This window comes from Geospiza fortis, unplaced genomic scaffold (assembly GCF_000277835.1).
Source record: "Geospiza fortis unplaced genomic scaffold, GeoFor_1.0 scaffold461, whole genome shotgun sequence".
Lineage (NCBI taxonomy): Eukaryota > Metazoa > Chordata > Aves > Passeriformes > Thraupidae > Geospiza > Geospiza fortis.
The window spans coordinates 213659-226007 of NW_005054463.1; the positions used below are offsets into that span (position 1 = coordinate 213659).

Consider the following 12349-nt stretch of genomic DNA (forward strand, 5'->3'; position numbering starts at 1 on the left):
TCTTGTATTCTTGGGGTGATTTCTCTTTCAGGCTTTGCTGTTTCCAGATGGTGTTAAAACCCCAGTGATAGTGCTCAGAGACCAGCCTGAGGAGGAGAAGTGTTGCAAGGGTGCCTAAGCAAGCACCCCTCTGAGGAGGGGTGGGAGGAGGTGGGGCTGCACCTGGGACTTTTAATGGCAGAATAAATGGGAGGTGGAGGGCAGTGCTGTACAGTCACTTCAGTGCTCCTGCTGTGCCTCTGTGCTCTTCCCCTGTGATCTACAGGAGTATATTGTCAGCACCAAATCTCGAAGAAATCTATACCAGCAGATTTTTGTTTTCTCTTCTGTGCTTTAAACTTTAGTTACCCATCAGCAGCTTTCAAGATGACAAGAATTTTGACAGCTTGCAAAATGGTGAAGACTTTGAAAGGCAGATTGAAGTTTTGCAATGTGTCTGCTGATCACTGGAGTTTCTCAAGGACAGGTACCAGACTGTTGAGCATCAAGGTAACAGTGAACTTCTGTTGTTTAATAGATGTGTTTGGCATGCAGAGATAACTTGCTGCAGATAACGGGGCTTACCTAGAGACATGAACCAGAGGAAATTTGTCTGAACCCTAAGCAAGGGGGTTGCTTGGCTAAATGGTCCTATTAGCTAAGCAAGCACGCTTTTTTCTAGTCTGGAATGGAAGTTATGGGGTAAATTACACCAAAAGGTGTAAGTTCAAGGTTTCAGTTAATTATTATATGGTGTTTTCTTTAGAAACTTCACCCTTCTATAGGACTGATAGCTAACAGAACAGAGTTTGTCCATATGAGAATGAATTGGCTGAATATTTAAAATCATGCATCCTTCGAGGCATGTTATTAATCCTATTGAATCCATACAGAATCCATTTTCAATGTATTAGAAACTACAATGGCTCTGAGGCTAATTGGAGAGATAGACAACTTTGTGAATGCATCAGTGTATCAGCTCTTGATTTACTGGGGCTGCACCACTCAGTTGATTCCCCCAGCTTTCTAGTGCTCTTTGCTACAGGAGCTGGAGTAAATGGGTGAAATGGGACTTTCTGTGGCAGTTCTGTAGCACTGAAGTGCTGGGTGAGTTCTCTCAGCATGCACTTTGCATGGAAAAGGCACTTTTTGCACTTTTCATTCAACACAACACCTGTGCATAGAATCAGCAACTGGGGGAGTGGTGTTTCAGAGAGTGGTAGGGAAGAGCATAGGGAGACTTGGACAAGGTAAGGCAGGTGCTGCCTTACCTGGCAGGATGGCCTAGGGGGCTGATCAGTATCACTTCTGTGCACTGAGGATTGGGGTTTCTCTTCCCTGTCCCACAGCCACTCATTAATCAGGAGTTCTCTGAGCTCCTTGCAACAGACCAGTTACTTAACAGGACAAAGGGGGAATGAATTCAAACTGACAGAGAATGTTTAGATTAGATATTGCTAATAAATTCTGTATTGCAAAGGTGGTGAGGGTCTGGAAACAGACTGCACAGAGAAGCTGTGGCTGCTGCATCCCTGTAGGTGTTCAAGGCCAGGTTGGACAGGGCTCTGAGCAACCTTCCTGTGGAAGGTGTCTCTGCTCATGGCAACACAGTGATCTTTAAGGTGCCTTCCAACCCAAACCATTCTATGATACTTTTAAACCAAAAATTCCTCTGCAGAGGAATTCAGGGTAAGGCAAGAAGTGTTCCTGCTTATACACCTTCCTTCAGCATGTGAGTTTCCAGTTTCTTTGCATCAGAGTGTGGAAGTTAAGTCTAGTTGTGACCAGAGTGACCAAGCAGTGACTCACGGCTGGGCTTGGTGTTCCAACCAGCCCTAGAGATAATGAGTATTTTTGAGAAATTTGAGCAAAGAGTGAAATGCAATGTAAGCATGCTAGAGTTAAAGAAATATTTGGACAATACTCTCAGGCACATGGTGGGATTCTTGGGGTTGTCCTGTGCAGGGACAGGAGTTGGATGAACTTGATGAGCCCTGTGGATCCTTTCCAACTTAGGATATTCTGTGATCCATGATACTGTGTGTGGACTAATGGCAGTATTAGGTAATGGTCTCATTCTTCCATTATCGCAGGCTTAAATGAGCCTTTAGTTACTTTTAATTGCTTTTTCTCACTTGGTTATTTTAGGAAACATAACAAAATAAAATGAAAATGTCTAACCTTTGTATAAGTTAAGTATTAGACAGCATGAGGGAGAGGGGGTAGTTTTGGAAAAATGCTTCTCCCAAATCTGTATTCTGTCCAGTTTAAACTCACCCTGTGTGGGGAAACACCATTATGAGTTGTGTTAGATGTGGGGACTCACAGGTCCAAATTTCCTTATTACATCCCATCCTTCCATTCTAAAGAAGAAATGGGCATCCATGAGTGAAAGAGGGGCAGAGAGCAGATCAAAGACCCCTCAGGGCTCTCAGTAGGGATGTTTAACATCACTGGTTTCAGGTTAATCAAGCTTGTTTAAAATTCAGGAAGAGGCAGAGAGACTGCTGGCTGAAGTTCTTATTGTTTAATGCTCTTCTGAGGCCAATGTAGTTAAATGGGCATGTAAAGCTAGTGTGAGCAATTAATAGGTGGCTTGTAACAGTACAGCTGGCTCTGTAAGGAGAGGTTTGGGAGAGCTAGAAAAACCACCAGGAATGAGCTAAAATGTAGTCAGAAATGAGGAAAATTTTGTAGAGTTCAGGCTTTAGAAACTATTTCAGATTACTGGGAAAAGACTCTTCAAATGTATTTGAGGCAGCTGGAAAGAAATGGGACAGTGACTGCAAGGAGAGTAGAGAGGTGGTGAGGAAGCTAAAGATGAGTCCCAAGGTACACCAGTCTTGGTTTTGGAGATGAAGGGGATGTAAAATGGGGCCCATTCCCATATAGATGGGGGGAACCTAGTGAACTCTTACTCTGGGAGGCGAAAGGGGTGCTCATTTCCACAAATCCTCAGTGACTTGTGCTAGGATCCTCATCTGGCTTGGTTCACCCTTCTCCTTTGAGTGTGGTGATGGACAAATACTTGTGGCATTGTTGTGAACAGCCTTGAGGAGAACTCAAGTTGTAGGAACTGTGCCTTTTCTACCATGGTACCTGTGTTGCTTTGTCTTGGATTATGAAGGAATTAATCCAGTGCTTCTCCCCAAAAAATATCCTAAGTGTATCCCAAGACACTCATTTTGACTCATTCTTTTTTCTTTCCCTGTCTTCTTCTCTCTTCTTAGCCAGGAACAAATGTGCCAGAGCAAAATCGGATAGATACAGATAGCTATATACAGGGTTGGCAAAGAAAGTCTTGACTGTTAGCCATGCCCAGATAGATTTCCAGCCTATGATGGCACAGTACTCACAAGAACAGTAAGAATCAGTTTGATTTTTCTGTCAAAGAGAAAATTACTCCTTTGTTGCTGGCTATTTGGTCTTGGGAGAGTGAAATGTAGCTCAGTCCTGGCACCAGCTTTTTACTGTAGAAGGAATCTTGGAGCTTTTGGATTCTTCTCTGCTTCTTATGTGCCAGCTGTTCTGTAGCCAGCCAGATGTGAGCCAAGAAATGTGGCAGAGACTTGTGCTGTGTGAAATTGTACTGTAGATCTTTTGAGATTTTGAGGATCTTTATCATCCATTTTTTAGATGGGAAGGGTTGCTACAGCAGAGAACCAACTGGAACTAATTTAATCTGCTTTCTTACTGGGTTTTGATTTTTCTTTTAACTTCTTAAGTGCTTTCGTTACTTGATGTGTGAAGTGGGACCTGAACTAGTTGACTCTTCAAGATGCTTTGACAAAAGACACATAATCTGTCAATGTGACACCAGCATGACCCTTCCTGTTGGCCATCTTCATCTTCAAAGCTTTTGAAGAGTTCTGCAGCCTCCCTAGAGCACAGGGCCCTCTGCTAAAGGTGAAGCTACTGATGTGTAGGAAGAAGAAATCAGATTGCAAGTGGCATATTTTATATTGGGTGGGTGTGGTAGAAACAATTTAGTTGAGATTACAACAGAGATTTATCTGAGGCTATGTGGGGATGCTTTTGAGAAGGGTGAAGACAAAAGGACCTGATGGAAGCTCTGGGGGGTTGTTTATTTCTTGCTTGTTCTTTTTTTGAAAGGAAGTATTTCTCCCAGATGATCCCTGATTGAGCCAACAGGCTTTCTCTGTAGCCTGTAAATCACTTTTCACCTTAAAAACAAAACTGAAAAAACAAGGTAGGCTGGCAGCTTAGGGATATGGTAACACCTCCACTGGAAATGTAAGCAAGAATAATTGCTTTGAGAATGCTCAATGAACCAACCACTTAATTAAGAAAAATAAATCAAGGAAGGGAGGGAAACACTTGAACATCTATCCCCTGCTATAGCTGAACTTGCAGGCAGGTTATGGTTGCTCAGGGACGTTTTTCTCCATTACTTGAATACTGTGTAGGGGCTCTACTAGTATAATAAGGGCTTCTGTTCAACAGAAATGATTTCTGTGCTGTCTGGTTTAGAAGGGAGGTGGGCACTGGTGGGAGGAAGGCCGTGAAGAATTTTAGTGAGGATGAGGTTCTGAAGCTCACAGTGATTGCTCTGGGATTTGGCCTTCAGCATTTGGATGAATCTTAAATTTTCTGGTCATTCCACCATTGTGGGCTTTGTTCCCTGGAGAATTCTGCCAGGGTTGGTGGCAGTTAGGACCACAATTCAGGCAACTGCCCCAAGGTGTGCCCAGTGGTGGGAAACCTACAACCTCATTTTAATTTGATCTAAACCAAGGGGATTTAGCCACAAAAATTATGTTTATAACTGGGGAGGGAGGAGATTTTGGTATTGCTGACTAAACTGTCCAATGGTATGGGAAGGTTCCCAAAGTTATGGCTAAATCTTTGGAGAATGACTGGGTGTTTGACATTAATGAGGAAAAAATGGCAAGGCTAAAAGCATCCCAGATGCACAGAATTCAATTACTTGGCATCTCAGTTTGATTTTTAGTGTATTTTGCAGTACATTAGTAATTGATCTGTGTGGTATTTGTAACTGCAGAGGGGCTCTAAATGAATGTTTGGCATGATGGTTACAAAATGTTCAATACCGAGAATGAAATTTCTCCTTGCTGTGATTGTTCATCTGATTTACAGCTAATGGAATGTAGCTGTCCAGCTCCTTTCTGCAGCAAATTGATCTTGATTTTTCTTTTAAAAATCCCAGTAAGAGGAATCGTTCTGTAAAAGAAACCAATATGAAGCTAAATCATGGTGAGAGCTGCTTTCTGTGGACATGCTTGGCACATTTCCTGTGGTACAAACCACTGGGATTTTTGCACTGGTGATCACTGTGCCTGTGCCTAAGAGACAGCTGTGCTTGTCTTCTAGAGGTGGAGGTTTATCAGGGTCCTGAAAGTTCATAGTCAAAGTTCTTTTAAGCCAGGAATTCATTGGCAAGTTTATTTACAACTTTACTTACTCTTTCTCTTGCTCTGCATGTCACCAGTGATCCTGCTGAGGGAATCTCCCAACTTATTCTGTAATTTCTGCTGTGCATGTAGTCATTATTTATTAGAAGGTGGAGTTCTCTGGTGGTTTCCCATCTGGGCCTGGACAGGGTAAGAAAGGTTTAGTTTCCAAGTGGGGCCAAAGAGGGTGGTACATTTAGTCTGGTATGTGCAAAGACCCAGTTGTAACAAGGAATCTCTTAAGGAATTCTGTACAACTCACTCTGTCCCACTTGCCTTGGCTGTGAAATAGCGATGAAGCCTGTAAGGGATCCCTCAGTTAGTGTGGGACTCAGTTCTACTGAACCCTCTTTGGAAGAGGTATGGTTTTCTCTAGGCTGCTTGTTTCATACCTGCTTCTTCTGGGACAATTTATGTCTGTCCCTGAGGTGACTGAGACCATGAGCATCCATCTGATCCATGAGTTCCTCTGGTCCAGTGTCCTACAGCAGAATACACTGGTATTTTGAATTTTGCTGTCTGACACCAGTTCAACTAAACACACACACCTATTTTTAGTGGCACTGCTGTATGGTTGCACCAGAAGTTAAGTGCCTATCAAAGGTCAGAGCTGGATGAGCAGAATCAGCAGCAGGCCTTGAGCAAACATTGAGGAGGCAAGTGATCCTTTCCCTGCAGGGTTATGATGTTGGTAAATTGCAAGATGTTATATGAGGAAAAAATGAATTAAGGCATAGGAAAGGGTGATCCCACAGTAATAGCAGCAAATGCTCTGCTTGCAGGGAGGTTTGCCAACTCATTAGGATAACAATGTTTCCTAAGAGTTAGAAAGAAAAAAGGCATCAGGCTGGTTAAAGAGGTAATTTCTTGGCAGCTGGGAGTGGGAGAATATTAGTGTTAAATATGAAAGGCAGGTATCCTAGGTGCTACCTGTATAAACATCAAACCTTTCCTCCTGTGTTTGAGTCTCTTCATGTGCCTTTCTCTAGGTGCAGACAGCAAACTTGGTGCTGGAAGATGGGATGAAGATGAAGGGCTATTCTTTTGGCTATCCATCCTCCACAGCAGGGGAGGTCGTGTTCAACACGGGGCTCTCTGGGTAAGGCAACAGCAAATGGCATATGGGCATCAGTACTTCTCTGGAAGCTTGTTGAAGGCTGAAAGCTGCTTTTCCCAAGCTTGTAGGGTCCTGATCCGAGCAGGTATTTTTCTATATTTATTATATTATTATATTTTTTTGTATATATTTTCTATTTTTCCTTCTACTACATTGTAGTCCAGAGGTACAGAGAGAGAGAGAGATGGAATTAATGAAGATGTTTCAGGCAGACCCCTTGTGCCAAAGCATTTGTGGTGATAAGCACCTTTAAAGACCGACCCAATGATGATAATGAGATACATAGGGTTCTGATCACTTCCTACTGAGTTGCTGGATCAGAGCAGAGAAGCTGTCTGTTCTTCCTCCAGTGCCCAGGTCAGCTATAGAGGTTTGAAGCATCTGCAGCCTTCTTGGTAATGGAACTTGGCTTCTGAGTGCAAAATCTTTAAACCCCAGGATGGTCACCTTTATGACCCATCTCTTATGTAATTTGGTGGCTCACACCACAGGTAAGGATGCCTTTGCATTCTGTGCCTTTCCAGCTAAAGGGCAGGATCAGAGTAATGCCTAACCTAACATGATTTTGTGTCTTCTTGACTGGTAGAAACCTATGGCTGACTTAGATTGGCAGCCAAATACTGCCAGTGCTTTTGTTGGACTGCTTGAGCAGAGGAATGGGGCTATTGGTAAGGACAGGGACATGTCCTTGGGGGTTTAAGGCATCTCTGAAATTGTTGATGCTTGAGCTTCTTCTGCAGTCATTCATAGCTGACTTTGCTCATCTGCTTTGTGTTCCCCACATTGTGCTGTCCTTTGGAGATCTCAGTACTCACAGGTTGAGTTTTAAAATTATACCTTTGGTGAGAATGTTAAATTGCTGCAGAGGGGAATCAGTTTGCAGAGTTTTGCGTTAGGAGACAATTATTTAAGCATTTTGACAGCACTAATTACTGGCTGTGTTAATATACCTGCCAACAAGCCACTGTTTAATATAGATCAGAATGATGGAGGGCACCAGAGTTCTCTTCTCATTGATAGATTATGGGCCATAAATCTTGGCACATCACAAAAGTCAAGTAGGACCTGAAGGATTAATTTCCTCTCCACATGTTACTGTGGCAGTAGAAGTTGTGTTTGCTCATTGTCTAATCATTTGGAGAGGATGCTGTGACAGAGCTCTCTTCTGTGCTGGGGAACATATGGGCATGGAGAAAACATTGAAGATGTAAGGAAGTATCTTCAGAGCCCCCTGTACAGAACATGACCTTGATTGATTCAGAAATGGAGAACAAGAGAAAATGGAGAACAAGAGAAATGGAAGACAAGAGTTTGCAGCATTGTTGCAGAATATAAAGGTGGCAGATGTCCTACTAGTCCAGGAGTTGCTGTCCATTGAAAGGAACCCTGTAGCTGAACCTCCTGATCACAGAGATCTGTGTATCCAGAGGAACCCAGCTGTCCCTTCTCCCTGACACAGGAAGAGGCTGTGCCAGGGTGAAGGAGGTGCCAGGCTGTTGGGGCACGCAAGCAGTTTGTCATGATAGGGAGCAAGAGGTGAGTGCAGGGGTGCTGATAAGCCTCAGACCTGCTTTCTGTGAAGTGTTTCTGGGTGCTGAGTGGGGTCAGCATGGGCTCTGTCTGGGGTGATTATTAGGCTACTCTGCACCATGTCTCCTCATCTGGACCCCCACATTCTGATTCATGGTATAGAAATGGGAGGCAAAGCACTTCATGTGCATACAGCTCTCAGGCCTGAAGTAGCTAAAGCTTGCTGAAATGTTGACATGTTGCTCTGGACTAGAAGGCCAAGAGCACTCTTTTAGGGGTGAAATGTTGAATTTTTGATAGAAAAGCAAGAGGATGAACTTTTCAGAAGCATTCACTGAAAAAAAAAATAAACCTACTGTTGCAGCCATATGTTTGGCATAGAACAAAAAGAGGAGGCTTCCCATTAAGAAAGAAGAGTTACAACCCATAAAATGTCCCATGTTTGAAATGGCTCCATAAAGGTGTTTATCTCTAATAAATGTGTGTTTCCCATGATGTTTTAGTGAGAGAATGGGTTGACAGAAATTTGCTGAAATCAGGCAGACCTGTGGGCAGGCACAGCAAGGATTAGACCTTGCAGCACGTTTGGAGCTGGTGTTTCCATCTGCCCCTCTGTGCTCCACACAGCATTGTTCCTGCTTAAAGGGCATTGTCTGAGCTCTGCCTGCACACCCCACCCAGAGCCTTGGCTCTCTGTCCTTGTTTGCTGATCACAAATGACATCAAAGGTCAATGACATTAGCTTTGTCAGTAACAAATAGTTTTTTGGAGGTATGACCAATTAGCTTGGAAGGAGACAACAATGCCCAGCATGCCCATGCCATGTGCCTGGTACCTGCTGCAGTTTTGAGATCACACTGCACTTTGTGTGGTTGCTTACCTGCAGCTGCAAATACAGATTTGAACATCAGGAGAGGCTTACCTGAAAATATTTCTTGGCCATTGTTTATTCAACCTGTCATTTCTCAGTGCTGGCTGGTGTGCTGTGTTGTCTATATCTGCCAGCAGCCAGTCCTGCTTTTGTGAAGATTTTCCCAATGTTTGACAATTAATCTTCTGGCAGTAAGTCTGGTGTTCCATAAAAATGTCTCTTGTGACTTGCTGATATCTGGTAGATGACTGGAGTTGCCAATTAGGTATTGTTTAAACAATAATGACAATAATTTATTATATTTTGAACAGGGCAGATTCATCCCAAAGTGTCTTTAAGCATTTGGCTCCTTATTTTTGGGGATAACTTCATCTGTTGCTAAATTGCAGCTGTTTTTTGGGTTGAAAGACAATGATTGTTTAAGGGATATTTGCAACAGTATACTGCAGAATAAGGGAGAAAATGAGGGACTGTCTGTTAATTTGGAGCTGAAGATCAGGAGCCTATAGACCACATTTACCCTGTCCCCTTATATGTGGTTGAAAGTGGGAGTGCAGAGATGATACTTTGTGGAATCCTAGGTTTGCTCCTCTGCTGCAGAAGAATGCTCTAGTGTGCTTTTAGGTCTGTCCTTGCTGAGAAGGGCATTCAGGCAAGTGCTTAACAAGCTGCCAGGCTTCTGCCTAGGCTAATGACAGGCCATGCTCTGGGGCTGTGTGATGGGGTGGAATGCTAAATCCCAAAGCTTTGTCTTCATCTTGCCTTCTGCAGGGATACACAGCCCAGCTTCCAAGCACTTAGGAGTCTGGTCAGGTGAAATGGATGGGTGGGAACATGGAGATTGCCATAGAGAAACCTCAGAAGTGGGACCATGGCAGGGTTGGTGGCAGAGAAGGACCCAGAGCAGTGAGGAGGAATCCCAAGGACTTGTCTATGTCCTCCCCCACAAAAAGAGCAATTACAGCCCTGAGCAACCCAAGACAAGCTCCAGAGTGTGGAAGGGACAAAGCCTGGGCAAACAGCTCTGTTGTCTGCTGGCTTTTCAGTTGGAGCCTGCTGCTGCCACTGAGAGAGGAAAGCTCTTACAGCTCACGTAGGGCAAACAGTGCCCAGGGAGAGGCCAGGCCAAGCTGTTATCAGTGATACTCTGCAGGGCTGAGATCTCCCTGCCCTCCCTGTACTTGTTTCTCATGTTAAATCAAAGGACTCTGAGTTTGTTAATGTGCTTTTCTTAAATGAAGCATGAGAAGCCAAAGCATTTCCTTGTTCTCCACATCAAATGTTTAACCACAAATGGCAAAGTCAGGGCATATTCGCAGATGTGTTTGCTTTTATTCTGAGAATGTTTTCACATGAATACCATTTCTGTCTTTTTGTCATGTGGGAATTTAGACCTGTCTTGTTTTCACTGGTTCTTTTGTTTTCCTTTTGACTCCAGACCAACGTACTTTTCTTCTGCTGTTTCTTCACCTAGATACACTGAAGCCTTGACAGATCCCAGCTACAAAGGGCAGATACTTACCCTGGCTAACCCCATAGTTGGGAATGGTGGAGTGCCTGACACATCTGCTTTGGATGAAATAGGCCTCAGGAGATTTCTGGAATCTGATGGGATCAAGGTAATGGTGGGAGGAGCAGTGCTGATCAAAGGCTTGTGCCCAGCAGCCTGAGTGTGTAAGAGTTAACTGGCTCCTTCACAGGTTGAGTATCACTGAATTCTTCTTTCTTTTTCTTCTGGATATTTTTCTGTGGAGGAATGGTGGCAAAAAATACTCCATCTTGATTTCTGTACTAAGCCATGTGCCTTCTGGAAGTGTCTGTTCTGAGGTGAAGTAACTGTTTTATAAACTAACTCCATTGAAAAATGGAGCTGACTTTTGAAATGAAAGGTTACTTAAAAGTCAAAAGTTTTCTTATTAAAAAAAAAATCAAAAGAAAACATTTTGTCTTGTCCTAAATTTCCATTTTCTTTCCTTTGACAAGAAGCATTTTGTCAGCTCAGTGCAATTTGCAGCTTTGGTTACCAAGCCACGTTCTTCTATGGATTTCCTGGTCAAAATGCCCAGGTACAATCATGAGCTAGCCTGAAGTCTGTCCATGATATGGCTTATGGTGAATGAATAGTGCAAGTTGAAGGTACAGGATAAAGTACACTGATCCTACAGTGCAAAATGATGTTTCTTCTCTACAGGTTTCAGGTTTACTGGTGCAGGATTACAGCAATGAGTACAGCCACTGGCAGGCTACTAGGAGCCTGGGAGAGTGGCTGCAAGAAGAAAAGGTGAGCAATCTAGATGTAACAACATGGTGAGAACTGACCTGGATGGAAAGATAAGCTCTTTATTTTGTGCGTTTTAGAGGACAAACTAGATTTTAACATCTCAGCTATTTATGAGAGGGAATAAGGAGGAGAAGTGAAGAGCTGCAGTGAGGCAGCCTTGGTAAGACTGCTGCTGAGAGCCTGAGCTCCTAACACAGGGCAGCCTGCTCTCTGCTCTAGTGGAAGGTGTCCCTGTCCATGGCAGGGGGTCAGAGTGAGATGAGCTTTAAAATCTGCCAAACCAAACTGTTCTGTGATTCTGTGACATGTTCTCATAAAGGTGATCTGGCTGCTGTCTTCTTTCCATTTTTTTAGCTGCTTGTTCTCTAACTTGACCTTGGGTTTTCTTCAGGTGCCTGCGCTGTATGGGATTGATACCAGGATGTTGTCCAAATTAATTCGTGACAAGGTATGATCTGCTTCCCTTGATCCAGTTGCATTAACCTTGCTGGGTCCTTTCCAAACCTGGAGTAAAAATGGTACTGCTGGGCTGCCTTGACTTCAGATCAGATCCATGTGCTCTTCCAAAGGCTTTTGTGCTGCTGGGCAGTGCTCTGATCCCAAGGAGCCCCCTCTCCCTGGCTCTGCTCTAGGTTTCCTGTCCTGCACAAGTGAGCCAGGACAAGGTGATGTAAATGAGAGGCCTCAGGTAGTGTCAGACACAACAGGTATCAAACACATCTGAACTCAGAGAGAGTGACAAGTCTGTGAGATACTGTGGATATTCATTCACAGACAGTGGCACCTTTGCTCAGTGGAAATTGTCCTGCCCCTCTGAGACAGAGGAATGCCTACAGTCATCCAAGATGTATTCCTAACCTGGTTTCCTTTGGCTGAAGCCTGCTGTTATTTTCAATAGTCATTACTTTTCTCTGTTTTCCAGGAGCTGACAATTGAAGGTCATGGGTAGGATTGTGTTATGGAGTGAAGGTTAATGTGAAGGTACACTTCACACTGGCTGAAATGGTGATCAAAGCCAGTCTGAATGTAAATTTGCCTTGGAGGGCTTTCTTTTCTAATGGATTATTTGAAGCTGCTCTTTTCTTTAGATGATCAATTTTCAGTCTGCAGCCCAACCCTTTATGCCCCCTTTTATTCCA

The 12349-nt window shown here is 43.6% G+C and overlaps 1 protein-coding gene across 1 annotated transcript in view; it reads left to right on the plus strand.

The window, feature by feature from the left end:
- Positions 1-366: 366 nt before the first annotated feature.
- The window catches only part of CPS1 (carbamoyl-phosphate synthase 1), a 90972-nt gene continuing 78989 nt past the window's right edge, over positions 367-12349 (plus strand). Inside the window, exons 1-5 of the mRNA XM_005427962.2 lie at positions 367-489; positions 6401-6510; positions 10404-10548; positions 11121-11210; positions 11602-11658. Of these exons, the coding sequence (XP_005428019.1) occupies positions 367-489; positions 6401-6510; positions 10404-10548; positions 11121-11210; positions 11602-11658 (525 nt within the window). The remainder of the gene's footprint in view (positions 490-6400; positions 6511-10403; positions 10549-11120; positions 11211-11601; positions 11659-12349) is intronic.